The 25,905-nt window shown below is 34.6% G+C and overlaps 4 protein-coding genes across 5 annotated transcripts; 2 read left to right on the forward strand and 2 right to left on the reverse strand.

Annotated features, from left to right (window-relative positions):
• Window positions 1-44: 44 nt before the first annotated feature.
• Window positions 45-10,030, reverse strand: LOC122590653 (iron-sulfur assembly protein IscA-like 2, mitochondrial). The gene is made up of 4 exons (XM_043762832.1): window positions 9,631-10,030; window positions 2,192-2,316; window positions 1,732-1,840; window positions 45-509 (listed from the first exon to the last, which is right to left on the reverse strand). The coding sequence occupies exons 1-4, from the start codon at window positions 9,808-9,810 to the stop codon at window positions 447-449; spliced, it is 477 nt and encodes a 158-aa protein (XP_043618767.1). The 5' UTR covers window positions 9,811-10,030; the 3' UTR covers window positions 45-446.
• Window positions 10,031-12,121: 2,091 nt separating this feature from the next.
• On the forward strand, window positions 12,122-13,355 carry LOC122592953 (peptide methionine sulfoxide reductase B5-like). Its single transcript, XM_043765288.1, has 3 exons — window positions 12,122-12,367; window positions 12,678-12,834; window positions 13,058-13,355. Exons 1-3 carry the CDS (start codon window positions 12,282-12,284, stop codon window positions 13,220-13,222), a joined length of 408 nt encoding a protein of 135 aa, XP_043621223.1. The 5' UTR covers window positions 12,122-12,281; the 3' UTR covers window positions 13,223-13,355.
• A 1,242-nt stretch (window positions 13,356-14,597) lies between these two features.
• Window positions 14,598-17,730, forward strand: LOC122593290 (heme-binding-like protein At3g10130, chloroplastic). 2 transcript variants are annotated; one of them, XM_043765681.1, is made up of 8 exons: window positions 14,598-14,857; window positions 14,959-15,045; window positions 15,152-15,222; window positions 16,134-16,235; window positions 16,339-16,443; window positions 17,028-17,163; window positions 17,284-17,393; window positions 17,467-17,730. In XM_043765681.1, exons 1-8 carry the CDS (start codon window positions 14,644-14,646, stop codon window positions 17,539-17,541), a joined length of 900 nt encoding a protein of 299 aa, XP_043621616.1. In that variant the 5' UTR covers window positions 14,598-14,643; the 3' UTR covers window positions 17,542-17,730. The 2 variants fall into 2 exon arrangements, with proteins under 2 accessions (XP_043621616.1, XP_043621617.1); XM_043765682.1 differs by having other exon boundaries at window positions 14,598-14,851.
• A 1,333-nt stretch (window positions 17,731-19,063) lies between these two features.
• On the reverse strand, window positions 19,064-19,680 carry LOC122593931. The gene has a single exon (XM_043766394.1). The coding sequence runs from the start codon at window positions 19,624-19,626 to the stop codon at window positions 19,204-19,206; it is 423 nt and encodes a 140-aa protein (XP_043622329.1). The 5' UTR covers window positions 19,627-19,680; the 3' UTR covers window positions 19,064-19,203.
• Window positions 19,681-25,905: the final 6,225 nt, after the last annotated feature.

Below are 25,905 nucleotides of genomic sequence, written 5' to 3' on the forward strand. Positions count from 1 at the left end.
GGCTGATTTCACAAATATTTCACCCACCATATAATATCATGCGATTCAGGAAAATGACTTTTCCACATGAAGTACCCACTGGAGTCAAACATAATATACTAATTGATCAAATTTCTTCGCCTCCACCAAACATAAATACATTACTAAAATAACCTTTAATAATACAATTGCGGCATTCTGTTATCAACTTTAATAGTCATGGGGTAAGGTTTCTTGCTGCAGCCACGGGTAATGTTTCATAGGAGAAAAAAGAACCCATTTATTCATGTTTTCCAAATCAAAGTTTGGACATAAAAAGAATGCAACTATACCCAACACTGAGGTACTACCATCTACTATCAAAATGTGAATGTGTTTAATAGAATAACCTAAGTTTCAATTCCGTAAACATTGCTGGAGAATCTGTGTACAAAAGTGACTTTGAATCATGTTTGTTTCCCCACAAACTATTTTACCATGAATGAACTTTTACAGCTACAACCGCCAACTGCACTTGGATTTTCTGCTACCTGCACATAAGAACCAGAAGGTTTATATGAAGCAAACTTGCAAAGCGTGTTACCCAACTCTCAAGTGTCATCGCATAAGTATCACCAAAGGTCGTAATTTCACCTCATTTCCTTATGCATGGGTCGATTTGGATTATGTTTTATCCCCCATAGATCAAATTAAAATTTAGCTATTAATGAGATGTGCTAAACGGTTTGAAAGTCACCCAAAGTGCCCAAGTGTATTTCTTATAAATACAATCTCCTAAAGTGTATTATTCCAACATTTAACTATTTAAGATTACTGAAATAGTAACACACTTTTTGTAATAATATTTAACACAAATTATTTATAGGAAAATGGAAAAAAAAAATTGTGGACACAAAAGTGTGTGTGCCGTGTGGAGCAACCTAAAGCGTTTTAAACCACACAAAAAAATCAGGAGTCCAGCACCCAACATAACCTGATTTGACACATTACTAAACCCATCCACATCTAATACACACGTCCCAACAGAAAGACGATGAGAAATGTGAAGAAACAATAATCCATTGAAAACTTAAAAAGACATAGGACCAATGTTCATGGAAGAAAAGTAAAGAGAGGGAAGGTGTTTTTACCCGATACCCACCGCAAAAGAAAGACAATAAGAAAAAAGTAGAGAAAGAAACGATAATCCAATGAAAAGACACGATGGCTATGGAAGGGAAGGAGTAAAGAGTTCAATGTTTGACCCATTACTAAACCCATTCACCTCTAATACACACAACCCAATAGAAAGACGGGGAGAAATGTGAAGAAAGAGAGAATAATCCAATGAAAACTTGAAAACACATGACGACCAATACTCATTGGAGAAAAGTAAGAAAGGGGAAGAATTTTGACCCTATATCCATCCCATCCTCCTCTGATACCCACACACTACATTAACGCCAAGAAGAAATGTAAAGACAGAAAAGACAATTCAATGAAAAGACCTGACGACTAAAGATTCAATCTGTAGAACTCATGGGAGGACTTCAATTAGTGTGATTATTTGAATCATAATAATGTCAGTTTCCGAAATTTGAATCATAACAATGTCAGTTTCCGAAATAAAGCTATTCATTCCACGTAGTGTAATAATGTCACAATCCCTATATTTTCCTTGAATATAATTGCTATACTATTTCGAGGTGTTGCTGTTGCAATGAATCAATTGAAGTGCAATTGTGCAAATCAAGAAATAAAAAAGTAAGTTACCTGAAATCCAGAACGTATAAGCTCTTCAACATAATCAACTGTTGCACCCTTTACAAAGCCTAATGATATTGAGTCAACCACCAACTTAACGCCATCTCTTTCGAAAACCCTGTGCAAGTTTAACACATACTTATATGATTATAATCATCATACTTAGGATATGTTTGGCACGGGGCTTTTAAGAGCTTAAAGCCCCAGGCATTTAAGTATAACGTCATGTTAAATATATACTTGTTTGGATATAGTATTGAGAATAGCCTTGGCCCTGAAAAGCTCCTAAAAGACCTAAAAGGTCTTTAACATATAAGCTTCTGTAAGGAGGGTTGAAAAAAAAAGTTCCAGTTTCTAGCCCTAGCCCCGGTTCCAGCCCCCAACTACAACCAGAACTCCAATTAGTTTTCCCAAACATACCCATTATATCTAATGTGTAATATATTTATGTTGAATATGCTTAGCAAACCTGTCATCATCGTTAGGTTTCTCTTCAAGTTCAAAGTTATACTGAAAACCAGAGCAACCACCTGCCTCTATACTTAATCGAAGCAGTTTCTCCTTAGCTTCCTCAGATTGCAATTCCTTCATCCTCTGCATGATTTAAGAGAACATAAAAAAAGGTTGAATTTCCAATAAGAAGAATATTTAACTAAACTTTATTGAATAAAAATTATATCACAAGTTTGAAAGATATCAAATTGTAAAAACTATTCTCATGAAAGACCAAACACATTTCAATAAAGTGCGAAGTAATTGCTACTAAAGAAAAGTAAGAGCCTAGGGATATAAATCAGCACAAGATTTCTCCTAGTTCTGCAGCTTCTGTAATACTATTACCTTTATCTGTCACAAATTACAGCTAAATCTATATTCATAGTGATTATACATAAAACCTGAAGACAAAAACAGATAAATAACCATAAACAAAGCAATCAGGAAACTGAAAATGTAAAAAGAATATCCAACAAAAAAAGATAAATGACCAAAAATTACCTTTTTGCTATAACAAATTACAACCAAATCTATAATTTGCCAGTTTTTACCCTAATTAAATGGTAATAAGATATTACCATATATAGCTTCCAATAATGGTGCAACAAGGAACCAACCATGATCATAGTTACTATACCATCTCCGGTAATTTGACACTAGTTGTGACATCTCCTTTTTGGCAAGCTTGCATGCAATAACAATTACATATTATGGAGTTTTTCCACAAGAATATCACATCTTGGTGTAGTTTCAACAAATTGATTGCCCCCAAGAAGTACTTAGATTTTGGTGAGCTTAAGTAATTGTATGGCTAGTGAGGGTTCTAGTATAGTAGCATAACAATGCCAAATATGAGGATATGTAGATACTCTACTGCAAATAACGGATAAAGACATCCAGACATTGTATAAATTTAACCTTGGTTGACAGTTGGACTTGGCCTTGGATTAAATGGTTACTTGATCTATAACAGATAGTAGATCAAAGATAAGATGAGAGTCAGGTTACTTACGATCATTCTTGCCATCAATGAAACAATGTCGGCATGCTTGTCATCCCATGGCGACAAAATCAAAATGTACGATAATGACTATTAGCTGGTGGGTTACAATCCCATATAAGCCAAATATGAGATTGGTTGGTGGTGTGTAAGTGTAGCTGTCTGCTGTCCCCTCCTCCTTTGAGCTAGCTTTTTGAAGTGAGATCTACATCTAGCTTATGACTTAATGCAGGCCTAGTAAAGGATGTATTTTTATACAGCGTTAGCCGGCCCTCTTCCAACAGTCGGATTATTGATGGTAACATACTTAAAAATCTAAAAAGATCACTGTCAATCTAATGCCTAAGTCTCGCCTCCTGGACTCAATAGAAATAACTTGCTGCCACCTAACTTAACCAGATTACTGTCAATCTAATGCTTATGTCCCGCCTTCTTGGACTCAAGAAGTAAAATAATAAAAGACCACTGTCAATTTTCTTCGTTTTTCTTCTATTATCGCTCTATTTTACATTCCGCATTTCACTGTTGGAGTAATTTTGAAGAATTTCTAAGGAATCAAAAACCCTAGAATTTGGGATTTTTTTTTCAAATGCCTAAAAGAAGATCTTCTGGAAGAAAGACTAAAACTCCAATAAATTTAGGAGATTATATACTGAATAATAAGAATAATAATCAAAAGAAAGCTGATAATGAAGTAAATTGCAGTGATGAGAAAGATGACGTCAGCTCAATGAAGGATATATCTGATTTGGAGGGTGAAAATGGCAAAAGAAGCAATATTAATGATGATTTAGAGAGTAAAACGGGTAGCAAAAGCAATGGACTAAAGGAGAACCAGAAAGCTGATGCTAATCAAGGTGTCAAGGAGATGATGGAGGAATGTGCTGATGATGCAAGTCTGAGCAGTTTAGGTAACAATTATTTTCTTACTATTGATAAAAATGTTTTAAAGGATAATAATGTTTCTTATGCTACAATTGCTAAGAGTAATAGTAAAGAGTTAGATAGCAACTTGTTCTTTGTGCCTACTGAGATTAATGAGTTAGGAGAAGAGGTTGTGATTTTTGAGGATGAATTAGTGGCTGGGGTAGTAAGAAATGGCAACATACTGCATGTGGGTTTTTTGTGGGTTGTAAGATGAACTTGAATGAAATGAGGTATCATTTGAGAAGAATGTGGTGAAAATATGGAGTTGGAGAGATTTTGAAAGATTTGAATGAAATTTGCTATTTCAAGTTTAGGAGTGTAGAAGGTATGAATAAGGTGATCGAACAAAGCCCTTGGATGGTGAATGGCAAGCCTCTTGTGGTGCAAGAGTGGAATGTTGATTTTACCATCAATAAGTCTGATCACGGTAAGATTCCTTTGTGGATAAAACTGATGAATGTGCCATTAGAGGCATGGAGTATAAAAGGCATTAGTACCTTGGCTAGCAGATTGGGAATTCCTATGAAGATGGATAATATGACTACTACTATGTGCCATAAAGGGACAGGGAGATTAGGTTATGCTAGAGTCCTGATGGAGGTGGATGCAAGTAAAAGTTTGCAGGATAAGATAGAGGTGGTGTATAAGGATGGTCAGAATAATGTGAAGAGAAGTAAAGTTGTTGATGTAGAATATAGTTGGAAACCTGATATGTGTGATTATTGCAAAGTTTTTGGTTTTTGTAAAAGTCAAAAGTTGGTAAATAGTGTGAAAGAGCATGGAGAGAAGAATTATGAGAATTCCAAGGGTGAAGGAAAAAGGGATGTACATACTGAAAATATTTGGATTAATAAGAAGAAAAAAAAAGGGATAATGGTCAGTCCAGGAAAATTTGGCAGACTAAAAATGATTATAGAACTGAGAATCATAAGGAGACCATTCTTAAAAAGAATGATAAACCAGCAAAAGAGATGCAAAATAATAATAAATATAGTGCTTTAGCTGTAGAAGAGGAAGATGTGGACAATGGAATAGGATATGGTGAGAAGTTGATAGTTGAAAAGTATGTTGGGATGTTTCAACAACCATCAATGGAAATTACAAAGGATTGGTCAAAGAGGATGATTGATCATTTTAAAAAGAGATGGGAAGCAGAGCATAAGGAATGTGAAAATGATGAGGAAGGGAATATATGGGAGGTTGAGAATGATGTAATTAAGAATTTGGCTGCAGATGAGATTGGTGGGGGTGATACTCAATTATTAAATTGAGTATTACTGGTAAGATTGTTAAGCAATGGATTTTAAAATTGCTTGTTGGAATATAAGAAGAATGAATACAGATTTTAAGCAGAATGAGGTTATGAGATTTATTAAAGAGGAAAAAGTTCAGGTTTGTGCCATAATTGAGACTCACTTGAAACTGCATTCTGTGAATAAAATTGGGAATAAAGTGTTTAAGAATTGGGAGTGGATTTCTAATGTTCAATATTGTCCTACTAGCTGTAGGATTCTGCTTGGGTGGAATCAAAATGATGTGAAAATTATGGTTATTGATATGAATAATCAAACTATGTTGTGTTATATTGAAGCTCGTCAGGGAAAGATTAAATATTATTGTAGTATTGTGTATGCTAGTAACAGTGGAATTGAAAGAAGAGATTTGTGGAAAGACTTGGTGAAGCATAAGCAGTTTGCAGGAAAACATCCATGGGCTATTATTGGTGATTTTAATGTTACTGCTAGTGTAAATGAGCATTCTATTGGGGGCTCCAAGATCACCACTGATATGAATGATTTTAGAGAAGCTATCAATAGTTTAGAGGTTGATGATATTGGGAGCAGTGGCATGTTTTTTACTTGGACAAAATCATTAAAGAGTAAAAAATGCATTGTCTTAAAGAAGCTTGATAGGATTCTGGTGAATGAAGAGATGCTCAATAGGTATCCTAAAGCACATGGGTTGCCTTTTCTCATATCTGACCATAGCCCTGTTATATTAGTGTTTAAGGATGAGGTTATCAGGAAGGGGAGATCTTTCAGATTTTCTAACTTCATTACTGAAAAAGAGGGGTTCTTACTTCTTAGAATTGGTTCAGAAGGAATGGGATAGAACAGGAAAAGGTTGTAATATGTATAGACTTGTACAGAATCTGAAGAAGATTAAGAAACCCCTAAATAGACTAAGTTGGCAGAATGGGAATATATTTAAGAAAGTGTCTATCTTAAAGGAGAAGTTTAGGATGGATCAAGAAGCATGTGATAAAAATCCACATAATGAGGAGCTTAAAAGAGAAGCAGTTAATACACTTAATGAATATATGGTTCTACTAATGATGAGATGCAACTTTTGCAACAAAAAGTTAAAATTCAATGGCTAAAGGAAGGGGACAGAAATACTGCCTATTTTCATAGTATTCTGAAGGCAAGGAGAAATAAGAGCAAAGTGGAGGTTATTTGTGATGAGGTGGGGAAGAGATATGAAGGAGAAGAAGTGGCTCCACAGTTTGTAAAGCATTTTGAGAATTTTCTTGGAAAAGCAGTTAATGTAAAACCATGAATGGAAGGTATTTTTAAAATGTCCTTAAGAGTGAGGAAGCTAATGAAATGGTTAGGAATGTAACTGATGAGGAAATTAAGGAGGCTATGTTTGACATTGATAGCAATAAAGCAGCAGGACCTGATGGTTTCACTTCTGGATTCTTTAAAAAAGCATGGAGTGAGATTGAGAAACATGTTTGCTCTGAAGGAATTCTTCATCAATGGCAAAATGTTGGGTGAAATGAATGCAACACTTATAGCTTTAATCCCCAAAATTGCCATACCTAGTAGAGTTTCTGATTTTAGACCCATTGCTTGTTGTAATGTACTTTACAAGTGCATTAGTAAGATTCTGACTAAGAGAATTCAGAATGGTCTTGGTAAAATTGTGAATATAAATCAAAGTGCTTTTGTGCCTGGAAGACACATACAAGACAATATATTACTTGCTCAGGAATTATTAAGAGGGTATAACAGGAAAAATGGGCCAAGAAGGTGCGCTATGCAGATTGATATACAAAAGGCATATGATACTGTTAGCTGGAGTTTTTTGGAAGAAATTTTAAAGAAATTTGGGTTTCATGAGAAGATGGTGCATTGGATTATGCTTTGTGTTACTACTACCAAATTCTCTATATGCATTAATGGAAAAATGCATGGTTATTTTAAAGGAGGCAGAGGCTTGAGATAAGGTGACCCAATCTCTCCTTATCTGTTTACACTAGTAATGGAAGTGTTTAATTTGATAATGTGTAAGAATATAGGGGATTCAAGAGAGTATAGATATCATTTTGGTTGCAAGGAGTTGAAATTGTCCCACGTGTGCTTTGCTGATGACTTACTAGTATTATGTAAAGGTGATGTGGGTTCAATTAAGGTTGTTAAAAAGACATTGGAAGATTTTTCAAGTGTTTCAGGTTTGGTTCCTAATCTTGGAAAGAGCACTATCTTCTTTGGGAGTATAGCAGATAGAGATCAACAAGATATTTTGCAAATTTTGCCATTCAAATGTGGTAAATTGCCTGTAAGATAATTGGGTGTTCCTTTATTGGCAAAGAAATTAGGAGTAACTGGTTGTAAAATACTTGTTGAGAAAGTTAAGGACAAGATTGAGTGCTGGAGAAACAAAAGACTTTCTTATGCTGGAAGAATTCAGTTAGTATCTTCTGTTTTGGCTCATGCAGTTGTATTGGGCATCAGTTTACATGCTACCTTTAACTGTGATTAAAGAGATTGAAAAGTGTTTTAAAAGTTTTCTACGGAATTTTGGGGATTCAAGTAAAGGAAAAGCAAGAGTGGCCTGGAAAGATGTTTGCAAGCCAAAAGAACATGGGGGTCTGGGCTTGAAAGATATGAGAAAATGGAATGAGGTGCTTTTAATAAGACAATTTTGGAAAATTTTGGAGGATGATGAGTCTTTGTGGGCTAGATGGGTGAATATTGTGAAATTAAAACATAACAGCATTTGGACTGTCATTGTTGATAAACAGGACAGTTGGGGTTGGAAAACTATGTTGGATATTAGAGATATGATTAGAGGGCATGTGAAATATGTGATTGGAAATGGGAGGAAAATATCTCTTTGGTATGACAAATGGTGTGAGGATGGACCACTGTGTGGGAAAACTACAAAGAGATCTATATATGAGGCAAGATTGTGTGATGATATTAAAATTGCAGAGATGGTTGGTGATGGAGTGTGGTTGTGGCCTGCTGACTGGTTGGACAAGTTTCAGTTTCTTAGAAATATTGATGTACCAAATTTGCAGGAGAAGACAGATAGAGTACAGTGGGTTAATAATAAAGAGGTTTTGGTGGATTTTAGCACAAAATATGCCTGGGAGGATTTAAGGGGTAACTGGCCTAAAGTGGTGTGGGAAAATGAGATTTGGTTCAATCAAATGATACCAAGACATGCATTCATTCTTTGGTTAGCTGTTCAACGGAAATTGATGACACAGGATAAAATGCTCAAATGGCTACAGAATGTTAAATTGCAATGTGTTTTGTGTAATGGAAGAGAAGACAGCCATGAGCACTTGTTCTTCCAGTGTGCATATGCAAAGAAGGTTTGGACTAATATGGCAGTATTAGCTCCAATGCTGCAGAATGGTTCTAAGCTGCAGGATTTGGTGAATGAGGTGGCAAAGAATAGAATTCAAAATAATATTGTGGTGGTGGTGAATAAACTGATATTAGCTGCAACTGTCTATTTTATCTGGCAGGAGAGGAATAGGAGGGTGTTTAGGAAAGATGAAAGAAATGAGGAATTGTTATGCAGAATTATAAAGGAGAATATCAAACACAAGCTGCTGTCTTTAAGTGTAAAGAATACAAGGACAGTGGAGATAGTGGCTAAAAGATGGAATTTGACATGGAGAAATAATGCTCTGGCTGTTGTTTCTGAACAGGAATGAAGAAGATGGAAGCTAGTAAGGGAGAATTGTCTTTGGTTGCTGCTGCTGAGTATGTAAGGATTGATTGCTTTGTTTAAGTGTGTGCGAATGAGAATAGTGAGCGGTGAAAGATGACGCTACTTGGTCTCATTCTAACACTTAAATAGAGCTTGATTGCTTGCTGAATCTGTTTTTTGATTGTATTTTGATTTGAATGTGTCTGTAGGTTTAGATTGGTATCTTGTAAGTCATGGCAGTGTCCATGCATTCTTTGTATTTGTTTTGTATAGTTGTAAATTTTGTGTGTATTAATGATAATTCACCTTTAAAATTTAAATCAACGATGTAACTTTGTTATGATGCTATTTGAAATTTGCAATATCCCTACACAACTTGCTTTTCTACTAATTACAGGCTAGGGGCGAACAAAAACCACAAAAATATCGAGAACTACTACACAAAGTATTCACCTAACATTAATTAACTTATATATTAACAATAAGTAGGCAAATATAGTAATAATAATAATAATAAAAATGAAGAAATGTACCCTAACGCAATTATCAGATAAGTGAACAGATTCCTGCTCTACGGAGGATTGAGAAGGCGATTGAGCGACGGCGGCTGCTGATGATGACGTGGTGCTGAGAAGCCTCGAGTTGTAACGAATTCGTGCTGATAGAAATGGCCCTACCCGCTGAATTAATGACCTTGATGACGACGACTGCATCCTTCAATTCGATTGGATTTTATTTTAATTAATCTCTGCTCTGTTATTTTTGGTTTACAAATTCATCTGCTGGGGAGATATAAAGAAATCCGTATCTAAAAATCGATATCGAGATTCTGTGTATGTATCGTTATTGGTGGTGGTGGTGTATGAGAAACGTTGTTTATTACAATACAAAATTCTTTTTCCTCCGTTTTTGGTTAACCCCTTTGTAACTATATAGATTTTTCCCTTTTTTATTATATATACAGAAGATTATTATAAGATATTTTTCCCCATAAAATGACCTGGTGGATGATCAAACAGGTATTCACGTTTACGGCTTTCCTTTTCCCATTATTATCTCTAATTTTTCTCATTTTTACTTTTTTCTCATTTAAGTTAGAAAAAAAAATATGGTAAACATATCACACAATGATGTCTATAAATACGAGCTTTAAACAAACTGAATAAATTAAGATGGGTATAGCCCCGCTTTCATTATGCAACGGTACCCCGAAATCTGAGACGTCCTGCATGTTCCAGAAGGACGTCTTTTGAGTGTATGGACTTATGATTCGTACGTCATTCAAATTACGGATATGATACACTCTTGAATATCTAGAGGTGTTATGTTGCTCAGAAATCGATTGGGTTAAAATATATAACTAAACAAGTTATTTTGGCATTCTTCCGAGATACATAACATTTATTATACGATAATATATGAAAGTTATAACATGTTTTAAAAACTTTATACAATCAGAAGGTATGACATTTGATAAATGTTACATTTACAAATAAATATTTACAAACATATGTGGACCAATAAAACAATAAGAGTGAATAAAGATATAAAAAATAAAATAAATCTAATACTTTATAATGGTCTATCTATGTTTGTAAACATTTGTTTGTAAGTATAACATTTCTCATGACATTTACCTTTTTAACACTTTCTGTAGTTCAAGTTACACTCATTTTAATGAAATATTTTACTTATATGACTTTGGCCTTCAAAACAAGCTAAATTTTGGCCTATAAAAAGAAAATATATGAATATATCACTTTTGAAAGTCATTATATTAATAATTCAAACAACTTCATCATGATATTTGATAATTAAATTATTGAGAGGATTATAGTTGATGTTTTAAGAGAACATATCATCATTTTTTAAGAATACAATGATTTTTTCAAATAGAATTAATTTTTAGGTTATGAACCAAATTTTAAGGTTTTTTATTTTTCCATGCTAAATTAAATAAAATAATAAATGTAAAAAGTTTGGACTTTATTAATAATCAAAAAATAAAACTTAGGATTAGATTTTTTTTTAAAATATAACTTTGACACGATATTCTCTTCCCACTGATAATAATCAGTTTCGGTACAACCAACACGATACGATGCATCAACTTAAAAATGTCACATTGTAAACTGATTATCAGATAAATTTTTTTAGGACCATAGTTGTTAAACTCGTGTGAATCACGAGTTAACTCTTACGAATAGAGTTGATTTATATCATAAACGAGTCGACTCATAGGTGACTTTCTTTTAACCAAACTCAAACGAGTCATTATATATATATATATATATATATATATATATATATATATATATATATTGTGAGTTTATGAATCAGTGTTATCAAAATGTAATATCTTGGTAAATGTATTAAAGAGAATAAGTTTATAATTTGTTTTCAAAGACGTCGCATACGTAAATATATTATATCAATCTCACCACACACAAAAGGAAGATGATTAATTTTTAAAAAGGAAAATGGCTAATCCTCATAACAAAATATCCTAAAAATCCTCCTAACACTCTAAGAAAATGACATGCAGTATCCACTAATTCTCTTTTCTAATTTTGCCCCCTGATTTTCCACATGTCATAATCCAATAGTTAGGAGAATCTTTAGGCTAATTTGATTGAAGGATCAATCATTTTCTTTTTAAAAAATTCTCTTTTTTTTAATGGTAAAATAGAAAAGAGAAAATTTTATTACAATACCATGTGGTTTGTCATTTTATCAATTTTTGCCCCTATGCTTTTTTTTTTATCATTAGATCACCTTAAAACAATTTTCTCTATCAACAAATCACCCTACATCCACATGCCGTTTAACTCCCTCCGTTACCCCCTCACGTGCAATGATTTGCACATGAGGGTATTTTCGTCTTTTTACCTCTAAAGCACTTTTTTCTTTTTCTTTTTTTCTTTTCAAGGACTTATATTAAAATATTGGTGTTTATATTAAAAAAAAATTAATGTGTATAGTCATAAAAATAAGACACTCAAAAAATAACATTTGGATTGCTTTTAATTTTGCTATTACCCAGGAGTCAAACCCTCCCATGTACCATCCATACGGCCAGGTTCATTTTGGAACACACATAAATTTGTTTTCTACTAATTACATCGCTCTGATCTCCAATTTAAAGTAAAAAGTCATCAAAAAGGGAGCTGAATTTGATATCAAAATGAGTTCTGTTGTGAAGTCAGAGGAAGAATGGCGTGCAGTACTATCTCCTGAACAATTCCGCATCCTTCGTAACAAAGGAACTGAGTAAGTGTCTATCTATATCTATATACTAATTTACTTGATCCTATCATTTCCACTTGTTTTATGTTTAAGATCCCCAAATAATTAGTATGCCTTTTTATAAGTTTCAGTAGCAAACATATTACGAAAGTCAAAATGTATATAGAAAAGTTTCGAAGTTGACTCATGAAATGGTTTCAATGAATCAAGTTTTAGGGGTATATATAATTTGTTTTGAAGATTGCTATATGAAACAGGGTAGGTCGGTTTTCGATTTGCCTAGTTGAGTCGGACATAAGCTAATCATTTTGAAATGTTCGGATTTTGATCACAGGCCGAAAGGCACTGGTGAATATGACAAACATTTTGAAGATGGGGTATACACTTGTGCTGGTTGCGGAACACCGCTCTATAAATCGACTACTAAATTCAACTCTGGTTGTGGTTGGCCCGCTTTCTATGAAGGTCTTCCTGGAACTATCACCCGCACTGTGAGATTTCTAAATCTCATTACATTTTCCATAACTTGTGTTTAGTTTTTTTGTGCTGTTAAGTTTACCTGTTACTTGTTCATGATATGAAAATTTATGGGTTTGAGTCCCTAAAGACTTCTGTCTCATAGAATGGAGGAGCATGGTGCACAGGATGCTGCTCTTTCAGCAATTCAGCTTACTAAGTTTTGTTTTAACAAGTTAAACTTTTGATATTTTGCAGCCAGACCCCGATGGGAGGAGGACCGAAATCACTTGCACAGCTTGTGGAGGGCACTTGGGTCATGTGTTTAAAGGCGAGGGATTTAAGACACCAACGGATGAAAGACACTGTGTTAACAGTATTTCCATCAAGTTTGCTTCCGAAGGCTCCTCAGCTTCTCTTTGACAGTTTTAATAAAAGTGTAATGGCATAACAAGTAATTCTGTCTAGGCTTTTAATGTCTTTGTGTTTCTGTAATGCTGAAAAACTGTGATGACTTGTTAAGTTGAATGCTACTTGAAGGTTTTTAGCTTATATATAGGCATGTGTCTCTCGTTTGTCCCAAGCTGGAACTTAAGACCACCATAGGGAAACTGAAACTGTCCGTGTGGAACTTGGTACATTTGGGTTATAGTAGGATATCGCTCGGTAGTTAAGCCGGTACATCACATACTTGGTCAAACAGGTTAGAAGTCACCTGTTGTGTGTTCAAGTTTTTGGAATGTCTTTTGTAAGAAAAAGCTGGAATGTTGGATCATGATGTCAAACATTTACTCAAGAACCCCCCTTAAGAAGTCTTTTTTGACCTGCCTCCTGTAGTTATCCGTTTGACCCAGACTCATTTCTACATGTAGGCAACCTGCTCATCTTAGTACTCACAAATAGAACTGTTGCATCAGTTAACTTTGCAACATGTGTAATACTCGTATCTGCTATATGGGATGGGTCTCTAGCAGGCCTTGTCCCATGCTGTATTTGTGTGATGAAAGAAATAACCCCATTATCATTAACTACAAATTTGATTGGTTTGCTAATATGAAGCCACTGCTGTATTGCAGTTTATACAGATGGATGACTGGATGAGTATGTTTTTCAACTTTTCATCATTCTTGAATGTAATGTTTATTTCTCATTATTCTTTGTGATACATAAGGAGCTAACCAATAAGATTCATATGGATTAGTAAAAACAGGCAAAAATTATGTGGAATCCTATTTGTTGTATAACATTATTAAAAAGTTATATGAACAACTTTATATACTAAACTGCCTTTAAACTAATATAATCATTCGCCATTACTCAGCCTCCCCAACCATCAATATCAACATTTCTTCTTTCTGCATTGACAGAAGTTTCTTTTTCCTATTGATCAAGGTCATACTTGTACTTCAAAGTACCAAACAAAAGCCTTTGACCCGGTAGTCTAATTGGTTACGAGAGTTTAAGTCTAACAACAAGAGTCGGTGCCAACGACGATGGTTCCAACTTCCAAGTATGCAACAACAGTCATCTTTTGACACGGTTTCGACTTAAATCTTCGACTTTGGTACCTATTACGAGGCGCAAAGTTAGCATAACCAAAACCAACCAATAAAAATAATATCCAAACACTTTTCCCAGAAAATTGAAGCTTTTCTACACGAATATAGTGCTAAGCCATTTTGAAAGAATCATTGATAATTGAATTTTCGAGGGAAAAATAAAAGAAAAAACTAATCCGTTTTGTATAATAAAATGTGCAATATTTATATGTTAAACAACCACCACAACTTGCCAACTGAAATTCAAAACTCAGAGACACTCCTACCCACCAAAAACTCACAATTATGTTTCAGTCAATCCACCCTTCTTCTTATTCTACTGTAACCCTAATCTCAAAATCCATCACCACCCAACCACCACCACCACCACCGTCTGTCATCGTTTCCAGAACAAAAACAACCACCACTTCCAACAACAGCATTTCCGCTTTCGAAACTCGATTATCTCTCGTTTTCGCCCTCGCTTCTCAAACCAATTCCCTCTCTCAGCGACGTAAATGTCTTCTCATATCCCCATCACTTCATTTTAATTGAACTCACCTACTTTTGTATCTAATTCTTTGCATGCCTGACTGTTTTTCATTTTACTCTTGATTGCAGTTTTGGCGAATTTGGCAACTGAAACTGCGAAATACGTGTTTCCGAAGAGGTTCGAGAGTCGGAATTTGGAAGAAGCTTTGATGTCAGGTTGCTTGTTTTGTTTAATATTGACTGAAATGAAACATTTTTATTAATATGTTTTTAACTACTTAATGTTTAGGGTTTTTAATTATGTGGATTTGTATGTTTGTAGTTCCCGACCTTGAAACGGTTAAGTATAAAGTTTTGAGAAGAAATGATCAGTATGAGATTAGACAACTTGAGGTAACTTTCTAATCTTTTTTTTTTTTTTTAACCTTATTTGTTACAGTTTAGATGTAATGGCATGTAATAGCAAACGTTTCGTTTTAAAAAGCATACTATCGTAGCTAGACTGTGTTGGTGGTGATTTGGTAAAGCGAGTGAATACCGAATATTCTTATAAATTGTGTAATGACTTTCCAAAAGTTATTATTTTGACCCTATAGTATCACGAATATCATTTTAAGAAAAATAGATATAAAGGAGAAATGCTCTTGATTTAGATGCAAGTTCAAGAACCTGATTGCAAAAGAGACATGTATTCGTGTTTGTGTATTATGTATATATAGAAGTATAGAACATCTAATCTGGAAGTTTATGGCACGGGTTCCAGGAAGTTATTAGCGGTTAAGGGCGGTAATAGGCTTGTGTGTACAACTCACAAGGAAACATAAATTCCTGATCGGTTTGGTTGCTGATTAGCATCAGTTGACGTTGTTGACTTGCTCACGGCTTCACGAATGATGACTGATTCGAAAAGCACTTGATGACTTGGCTTGTTACAGAGACTTTGGATTCACTGATTTACATACTGACTATACCCTAGATCGCCACAAGGATGCTGCCCCTAGGTCCTGCAGGCTTGACCTCCGGCTATTTGGGTCCTGAATCTTTTAGTAACTTTTACGGGTCTGCACTGCCTTCCAACCTGTTTCCAAGATTAACTTGAATCCCTCAAATGAACTAAACTTACTACAAATTAAACATTGAGATTATGAGTGTGGACCACTTTTTACAAGTAAATTGATCTATTAAAAAAAGTATGTTGCATAAAATGATACACTTTTGAAAGTATGATGGGATGCCATAACATGTCATTATTCTTGTAGTTTACCAGTAATCAATAGATAACTCTGTTTCTGACTTTCACTCAGCCTTACTTTGTAGCCGAGACTACAATGCCCGGAAAGTATGGGTTCGATCTGAATGGTTCTTCCCAATCTTTCAATGTCCTGGCAGAGTACCTGTTTGGTAAGGTACTCAATCGTTATATCAAAGCTTTCAAGGTTAAATTTTTTTATATTACTACCATAGAACTAATGTTATCTACTTTTCTGAATTTATATACATTTTCTCCAGAATACTGCAAATGAGGCTATGGAAATGACGACTCCTGTTGTTACACGTAGGGACAAATCTGGTGGTGAGACAATGGATATGACTACCCCTGTGATAACAAAGAAAGTAGGTACTTTTCATATTATCATTTTTTATGATTTTTTTTTTTTTCATTTTTCAATGGGGCTGGTTTACATTTAAAACTAAATACTATGCTATAATAGTTTTATATGAAGATACTTTCAATTCTTCCAACTTCCATCAATCTATCATAAACAATGTAGACTCTGAAGTATCAAAAGAGTCGCATGACATAGATCAGAGAAGTGAGACGACGAACATAGAAGAAGTCTTTACATTAGAACATAGGTTACATCTATATTTGATAAGGCATGAGCAGAGCAGTTGCTGTTCATAGCACCGAGTCGGTTTTAACAGATTGTAGATGTTATGGTTAAGTGATGTGTAATTGTTTGCCCGAGTGATATTATCTGTGTGAGAATGCGTAGAATCAACTTCCAATAGGAAAAAGACAATTGACGAATGTTTCAGTTATGCCCATATAGTACTATTTCAGTCCCATAGTAGATCTAAATGTGGTCAATATGTGATTAGTAGTTAGTTGGAATGAGCTAATGAATAATTAATATATATGAAGGAATAAAACTGAAGTTATGATACTTTATTTCTGATTTTTGACTTTTATTCAGATGGAAGATGAAGAGAAGTGGAAAATGTCATTTATCATGCCTTCAAAGTATGGTTCAAACTTGCCACTGCCCAAAAACTCTGCTGTAACTATCAAAGAGGTGCCAGGCAGAATTGTGGCTGTCGTTGCCTTTTCAGGTTAGTGACTACATCACGACAATGTTTTTATGGAAAGGATACATTAGCTCATTTTGATGACAAACTTTGAAGTTAAATGCATCTTGAAATCCTTGACACTCCATTTCAATGACAACTCAGGTTTTGTCTCTGATGAAGATGTTATGCGCCGTGAATCAACACTAAGGAATACCCTGAAGAACGATAGTCAATTTAAAGTAAAAAGTGGTGCATCTGTGGAGGTTGCACAGGTAATCTAATTCTTTTTTCCTAAACGAAACTAATCTAATCAACAGGACAATAACATTTCTTATGTATTTTCAGTACAACCCACCATTCACTCTCCCATTTGCACGCCGCAATGAGATTTCCTTGGAAGTGGAAAGGAAACAAGAGTAGCTACCATTCTATAATGGTCAGCAATCTGGGCACACAGATGTCTGGGTGTTTTCATTGGAAACAAAAGTGATGAGTTCAACAAACTATGCAAAGGATAAGGTTTAAATTGTCATGATATGTTGACTGTATATAATGTATAGAATTGCTTCTTCCTATGATATATATCAATAAAAAACGTAAATTCTTGAATGTTTGTTGATCGTGCTACTTATTTACACTGTAAATGTAAAGCACACTCAAATTACTTACTTGTGAACACATCATGGGTTTTGCTTCGGCTCTTTTATTGTTGGGGATTGTTAGTTGTCTCAACAAGATATTAGATTGCTGAGAAAGAGCAAGCAGTAATACTGCTGCATATATATCGACCTTTGGGCACCATAATCCTTGGTATATTTACAAATAAAATTTAGGCATGCCACATTTTATATTTTTATGTATGCCTTCTAGTGTCCCAATATAGATAGGAGTTAAAACCACGATATCATTTTGTGGACCAAAGCAAATACTTTAAGGAGTTTGACGTAGCATGTTGATTCCAGCTCAGGTTTCCTTCTGAGAAGGTTTGGTTCCCTTAAATTTATTTAGTATTAGAGTTTGTGAGATCGAACCTGCAATTCTACACTTAACGCAAAAGCCTGAATAAAAACTGTACCATTTCCTTGGTAGTTGGGACAAAAGAGCTTTTACCGGCTAATTTAGTTGTCTATGAGAGTGTAGGGAGAATGACAAATCTTTTCGACCGCGGGTAAATAGACATTTGCTATTAGTCTAGTACTTTAACTTGCAACTGTATAGATATATTACACCTTAATCCTTTCACTGCTCTAGGGTGTCTTTGAACTTGTAGCCGTACAGTTATTTGTGTTTTTAGTTGTTTAACTGCTCTAGGGGTAGCAGTTTCATCTAAATAGCTATTTCTGGTTGCGTAGCTAATTTTTATGTTGCTTATTGTCAGGTGGCAAAATAAATGGGTCAGTAACATGTCAAAATATGTTCTTTTTTGTACAGGTTTAAAGGGTCTAGTGAGTCTGTTTAAATATTATAAGATATTTCTCTACCTTTTTTCAATAAAATGATTTAGGAGGTTTTGCACACTACAGATACACTATGGGTGGCTTTCGAGCCATTTAACAACAGATGACTGCACTTGTAAATCACTTTTACTGTTTTTGTGATCAATCAAAACCTGTCATAATAGATGAGGTTCTTTATCGGATCCATCTCCAATTCCATATTAACATGAGTAGAGCACGAACACAATCACTTATTGCCTTATTGGTTGCACATATTCATTGCATTATCTAGCATTCTAACCAAGTTGAATTTCATTGCAATGAAATAGATTAGGTTTAAAGTTCCAGTCCTATCAAATATCTATGTCATGGACGATATACAGTAAAGTAAGAGTTGCCATTTTATATACACTTCCGATTCAGTCAGTTTTTCTGATGCCAATTGAAGAAAGATTTACCTTTTACTGCTTGTACATAAAGTAAAAGGATTCAACATGCATACAAGATAACAAGTAACTAAATATATTATTATCTTGGTAATTATTACAAGTTATGCTGATCAATTTTGACTCTATCTTCTTAGGCTTGCAAACTACAGGTTCTTTGTATGCTAAAGTTAAACAATACAGTTACGAAATCATGGGCACTAGCTTACTTCAGGTATACTATCTAACACAGGCTTCCATCTTCCACAATTTTTATTGTGTTCATCTTCAATCACGACACTCTCATGTGAGCTTTCTTTTTTCATATGAGAAAGTAACTCACCTACTGAAACACCACCTTTTTTCAACATAACTGCTAACTCTTGCTTAGTTATCACCAACTTAATCCTCACGGCTCCATTCCCGTCTTCTGATTCTGCCTTTAGATCCGGGCTCTTGCTGGTTTCCACAGAAGGTATAGAAACTGGCACAGGATAATACATCTGACCACAGACGGGAACTAATTCGGGTAAGACTCCATCAACTTTCATGTGTTCTTTATGTTCAGTGACTTCCCAACCTGTTTGCATGATCTTGTTTTGTCGAATTATACAATTCCCCATTCTTGCTCGTTTTATTTTCATATACAAGGTGGCTAACACGATCTTTTTTCTTTCAGTATCTAGACATAAAATGCTTAGTTTCTGAATAAGGTTGTTTGGATTAGAATTTTATTGTATTTATAGAGATAAACTAGGAGGATACCCTTGTGATTTTTGATATTTACAGGAACGCCATATTTGCACTTTGGACCCCACATAGATTCTTTGTTGGTGCTCATGCTTGATCTTCTCATAAAGACCTCCAAAATTCCACATTTACAGTTACTTTAATCAAATATATTATTAAGGTATCAAATAATTAACTTTTAGATCGATTAGTTTTAGTTTTCTTTTATTTTCTATGTCGGACAAATTGCATAAGAAGGTAACCAACTTCGGTGTGATTTGGGTTTTTGGTAACTACTTTTGTTTCCACCCTTTAAAAGTCGGCTAACTTTTATTAATGAGACAAATGCATGAAAGTATACTATACTTGTCTCGTTTTGCTATTGTGTGTATTCAACTCTCGAAACTCATACCGTGTGTATAAAAGTTTCTATCCATCTCTAGTGTATGTACCTAATTACCTTTTCATCAGGCAACAAGTATTTTTTGTTGACATAACAACCATATAAGTTGCCACACTATCAAAACAGGTGTCACGTTATCGATTTACAAGTTATAATAACACGTTACATACATACATTATGTAGGAACTGGAAGTTTGATACAGTTATGTTAGTTGAATACACACAATAGCGAAATGAGACAAGTTTATACATTTTTCCTGTGCTTGTCTTTGATAAAAAGTCTCCAGCTTTGGAAAATATGAAGTAAATTATGTGACTCGGTTCCAAACAATGATGCGGTGCCTAATTTTCTGTAACTTTGGCAATGTTCACTATTTTGGAAGATTACCCAATTGAACTTTTGTTGTTGTTCAAAGTTTTTAAGCTTTTTGTGAGTACAAATAAAGTGTTGCTAAAAACATAATTCAAACAAAAGTTAGATATATATATTCATTTATTTCACCATCTTCTTTGCTAATTTTACGCTGCTGATGTGAAGGGGATTCGATTTGTTGCAGCAAGTGAAACTTGAACTTTGCTCCATTGAGGTGACAAAAAGAGAAGCAACATTTGGGCCCCTGCCGGCTTTCTTAGATTAAGGTAACAAATCTTGATCCTATTTATTTCTTTTCTTTTCTATGCTTAAAAATAGACTAATGCTTTCCGAGCTGGTTAAAAGGTCAAGTAGGCCATGAATTTGCATTGATGCTAGTTGTTATAACTATTTGCATATTATTTTGCTCTACATATGGTTATGAAAGTGGACATTGCATTTGGTAGCGATAGTGGGTTATCACCAGAAACCAAGTTAACAGTGATACATCAGTTAGGATCATGTAGGACCACTAAAGCTTTCTACCAAGTGGTTGACCATTTCAGTTTTATGCATGATTATGTTTAAATATAGCACTTCACAAAACGTGTCATGTGGGACTCGATTGACATGCCAAAAAACTTCCAAAAACGAGTAATATGTTTTTTTCTAAGATTTTTGTAATCGTTTGTGGGGGTTTCTATTGAGAGAGAGACAGAGTAATAGCTTTTAAACGTTTCTTTTTTACACCTACCAAATGAACATAAAAAAGCATGCATAGGATATGAATACGAAAAAGTGGAAGAATGAAGCCATAATTTTACAAAAACGTATGCGCGATAAAGACAAGCTTATATGAGGGGAATGAACATGATTGCAACTTATACCCTCCACTACACTAGGGAATGAATGAATCGTGGGTATTAGCTCTTTGTGCTAAGTGATGTTAACTTGACATATGCAATGATATAAGCAATATGAAATTTGTGAGTAGGATGGAAGCTTTATTTTTAATGCATAATAATTATAATTATACTTAAATAAGTCACACTGGAATCATCTGATTTATTCATCGTCTTTGTTAAGATTATTTCTTTTCTTTTTTGGAATGGGGGACCATGAATCATGATGACTTATTTAGAGTGTAATTTGCTTAGATTTTTCTTGAATACTTGATTTAGCTAAACTTTAATAGGAAGCAATTCAGAGCTCCTATTAGTTGGACGGTTGTTTTGTCAAATTACTCATAATGACACTAATATGGTTGGAACTTGTACAAGGGATAACAAATCAAGTTCGCTTGTATATATTTGCCATTTCATTTTCATTAAGAACGAAGACTATATTGATAGTTGTCTTCTTGGAATATTTGCGTTTAAGCATTAAAGTTTTACTTTATACTTTTTTACTTATCGATTGCACGCCAAGGGAAATTTATGTTCTTGTGCTTATGGAATAGCGTAGGTTATAAGTTAGTCAAATGACACGACATGCTTCTTGTTGCATCTTGAATTTTTGATGTGAAAGAAACATCTCAAACGTACCATGTTAGTTCTCATTCTCATTCTAATAATAGATTAACTAATTAATAAGTTTGAGTTATATGGATAGGATACACATGTTGCAACTCAAAAAATTTGCTCTGAAAACTGCATATCCTATCTGTTCTTGTTGTATCAGATTACAAAACATGACCAGACCATGTATGTTTGCAAAGCTGATCCTATAAGATAATAGTTTATTTTGAAATTTGTTTAACTGTTAAATGTTTGTTCGATTCATATGCCAAAGTTACACATGTTGCAACTAATGGACTTCCACAAAGGGGGATTATCAGCAAGGGAGGCAAAATGAATGAATTCATGTGTAAGGGGCTATATGGCTAGTCCATATAGTTGTAGGGCTAAAAGTGTAATATTTAATGAAGCTGATGGTTAGTCTGACCTCACCTGTGGGAAAGAGGTAATAGTGGAGGTTGGTCTGGTCAATGTTCCATTATGTTGGCAATGTGTTTGATGATATTGGAATTGGATGGATGGGGATCAATAGTGGTACAGTTTTTAGGGTAGCCTTTTGACACAATGCATGTCAACATAAAATTCCCTAGCTCTAGACATTCACACACAGAAAGAACATTACCCAACCGTCATAGGCGAACTTTGTAGGGCAAGGAGGGGCCCTGGCCCCTCATAAGTTCGAGATATATTTAGTGTTTTGATATAAGGTGTTAATTAAGCACTCACTTTTGGTGTGTATTGAATATAGAAAGAAATTTTATGCGTGATCATAACTTAAATACTTTGTGATAAATCTTTAAACTAGCTAGCTACTTTTTTAGATTTCCTTGCCACTAGTCGTATGGAAACATGTGAACTTAGATCAAATCCTGACAGATAATGAAAAATTTGGTCTATTCATGAGTTTGGCCTCTCAAAAAATTTATTCAAGTTCCGTCGCTGCAAACTCTCATCTCTTCATCAAAAATGTGTTTTAGGTGTTTCTTATCCACACTAAGATAGCTTGGTAGAAAAGAAAAGCCAATAATCCGTTTTGTGGTAGATATATGTCATAATAAATCGATTATTATCAAACAACAGTGGCCGATCACTTGTCCACTATGATAGTATATTTTATGTTTTATGTTTATCTTTGGAGCTTATTTTATGGTGACATCATATCATTTTAAACAAGCAGTGACGCTCCATTTCTTCTGAATTGCAACGAATTATAATGTGCAAGAAATCAAGCACAATCCATGCCTTTTTCTAAGACTTGAAAGCTTCATGCCTTTTCCTTGTGATTTCATCTACTTGAAAACGTTTTGTTAATATTTTGGTCATTATATATTAGTCAGATGACGATGCTTAGCAATAAACTAACTTGTTTTGTGGATAAATGTATGTTATGTCAAATCCGTATATCCTGATCCAAATGACCCAAATACATGCGATCCCTCTGAATTGAACACCACCCTTAGGTTGTGTGAGACTTAGATATCTGTTCAAAACTTATAACTTTAGATTAAATCTCTAAAAAGACTTACCTTTAATATGTCACAAAATTTCATTTTGCTTTTGTTTTTTTAGTTTTATCTGCCACTACTTCCAAAAAGCTGTTAAAAAAAAGTGGTTAAACTCTATAGTTAAGTGTTGTTTAAATTTATCTTAAGGTTACCGGTCTGTATCTAGATGACTAGATAAGTGAATTATCTAATCAACCATTAGGAGTAAAATAATATATACTTTAGTGTAAAGCTTAAATTTGTAAATTGAGTTATTTAATTATTATTTTTTTTGTAAGGGAAGAATGTATTCAAAGTCATGACACAATCACATATCATTAAATCGTATTCCATTCTGGATTTTTGCTTTAGTAGCCGTCCATACGCATGCTCAGAAAATTTTACCTTATAATGATTATTTTATATTTTATTTTGTTGATTTTATACATAGCAACACTATATACATCTATGCTAAAAGAAACCTGTAAGATATTTTTGATACTTTTTAGATCGGAACTTGAAAGAGCCCTGTAAATAAATAATTAAATTCCTCTTTCGATTAGAAAAAGAAAAAATAATAAAATAAAATCAAAACAAAACAATGATTTAATAGCATGCAAAACAGTCTCTATCTTTCTTTTGCCACCCCCACTAGAAAAAGTAGTTGATTTTATGCTTGAGATTAATTTCTAAGAAGCTGTGCTACAAGGTTTTTTTTTTTGGCATTTTTATACAGGATTTTATTAATTATAACTTCAGAGCTATGAATAACTGATAGTAAATTGCTTTATTCTTGTATAATTTTTAGCACATAAACGATAATTTACTGCAACTTAATTATAGCTTTATTTTTTGTTAATGAGTGTTGCAAGTATACTTCTGTTTTTTCAATTCTTAGAAGTTGTGATACAAGTATACTTCTGTTTTTTAGTAGGTTAATTACATGCAAATACATCAAATATACGTGCATAATAATATAGAGCGTGCATCAAATTTTGAAAAGGCCGGTTCATTGTGTAACAACACAATCTATTTTTTTTTTCTTTGTTCCTCTATGTGGTCATTTACTATTGGTGTTACCCACCCAACCTCGCTACGGAGCTTACACGCAGACTACCTTAGATCCGATAATTATGGAAAGGATATACATTCTCCCAATATAAAGATCCGCGCTTATCTCTTAGACAATTGGTTACGCGGAAGATAACTATGAATCCCTTAAAAGTAGCAACAAATCTATTCCAATAGGGAAAAACCCTACTTGGAGGATATGATACATCTACCATATAAATAGGGACACAATATACACAATAGAGATCATTCTCTACACTCTCAACACACATACAACACATAACACAACGCGTTTTGGGCGTACTGGCTGTGGATGAGAGGAGGACTCCATAGTTAAGCGTGCTCGGGCGGCAACAATGCCATATGGGTGACTCTTCTGGGAATTTTGCCCGAGCAACTAGAAACAAAGTCGTAAGCCTGCGGGCAAAGCGGACAATATTGTGTTGTGGTAAGGCAGGGTGTTACAACGGGACCCATCTCACTTGCAACCCATCAACCACCAAAATCACGAAAGTTTTTTTTTTTCCTTTCACAAAAACCTAATCCTAGAACATGGATGACTCAAATGGAGCACCCGGATTCAACATCTCACAAACCGGCCCTGCCCAAACCAATGCAAGCATAGATCTGAACAGAAACGTTGGAGGAACACCCATAACACCTCCATCAGGAACAACAATCATTGCCTCCACTTCAACACCATTGTTCGACGTGGCATGTATACTCCAAAATCATGACAGCATCATCAATACCCTACGTCATCTTCATACAAGTGGGGTGATAACCGGAAGGACGATCAATTTCGATGAAGCCTTCAAAAGCCATGATACATCATCACTGGGAACACAAACCCCAGGATCTCAAACCAATACCCTGGGAGCACAAACCCCAGGATTTCAAACTAATACCCTGGGAACACAAACCCCAGGATCTCAAACCAATACTCTGGGAGCACAAACCCCAGGTTCCCATATCAATACCCTGGGTACACAAAACCCAGGATCCAGAATCAACATAATCATTTTCAAAATATGCCAAATCACTAAAACCACTCACAAGGGCAACAAAACACCTTCCCAAATGGACCCCAAGGTCATTATGTCGCAACCTCCCACGCCTGGGGACAAGAGCAATACATGCAGAATAATCAAGCAAGTTCAACGGGATACGTACCATGCCAACTACATCCAATATCCCAAGCGCACAACCAAGGCCATTCAAATACCCAGGGTCCAAACCACCCAGGCTATCAATATCGGTCCATACAACAACCACAATATTTCCAACCCACTCAGAAAACTGGACCACGACCCAACATTTACACAACATACCCCTAGAATCAAAATTTGTACCCAGGACAAGTTATC

This window comes from Erigeron canadensis, chromosome 3 (genome assembly GCF_010389155.1).
Source record: "Erigeron canadensis isolate Cc75 chromosome 3, C_canadensis_v1, whole genome shotgun sequence".
Lineage (NCBI taxonomy): Eukaryota > Viridiplantae > Streptophyta > Magnoliopsida > Asterales > Asteraceae > Erigeron > Erigeron canadensis.

Coding starts and splice junctions, on each gene's coding strand:
- LOC122590653 (XM_043762832.1), bottom strand. CDS start 9,810: ATGCAGTCGTCGTCATCAAGGTCATTAATTCAGCGGGTAGGGCCATTT. Junction 2,317..9,630: donor TATCTGATAATTGCGTTAGG/GTACATTTCTTC, acceptor TAAATCATGCAG/AGGATGAAGGAATTGCAATC. Junction 510..1,731: donor TTATACGTTCTGGATTTCAG/GTAACTTACTTT, acceptor TCTTATGTGCAG/GTAGCAGAAAATCCAAGTGC.
- LOC122592953 (XM_043765288.1), top strand. CDS start 12,282: ATGAGTTCTGTTGTGAAGTCAGAGGAAGAATGGCGTGCAGTACTATCT. Junction 12,368..12,677: donor CTTCGTAACAAAGGAACTGA/GTAAGTGTCTAT, acceptor TTTTGATCACAG/GCCGAAAGGCACTGGTGAAT. Junction 12,835..13,057: donor CTGGAACTATCACCCGCACT/GTGAGATTTCTA, acceptor GATATTTTGCAG/CCAGACCCCGATGGGAGGAG.
- LOC122593290 (XM_043765681.1), top strand. CDS start 14,644: ATGTTTCAGTCAATCCACCCTTCTTCTTATTCTACTGTAACCCTAATC. Junction 15,223..16,133: donor ATGAGATTAGACAACTTGAG/GTAACTTTCTAA, acceptor ACTTTCACTCAG/CCTTACTTTGTAGCCGAGAC. Junction 17,164..17,283: donor GGCTGTCGTTGCCTTTTCAG/GTTAGTGACTAC, acceptor ATGACAACTCAG/GTTTTGTCTCTGATGAAGAT.
- LOC122593931 (XM_043766394.1), bottom strand. CDS start 19,626: ATGAAAATAAAACGAGCAAGAATGGGGAATTGTATAATTCGACAAAAC.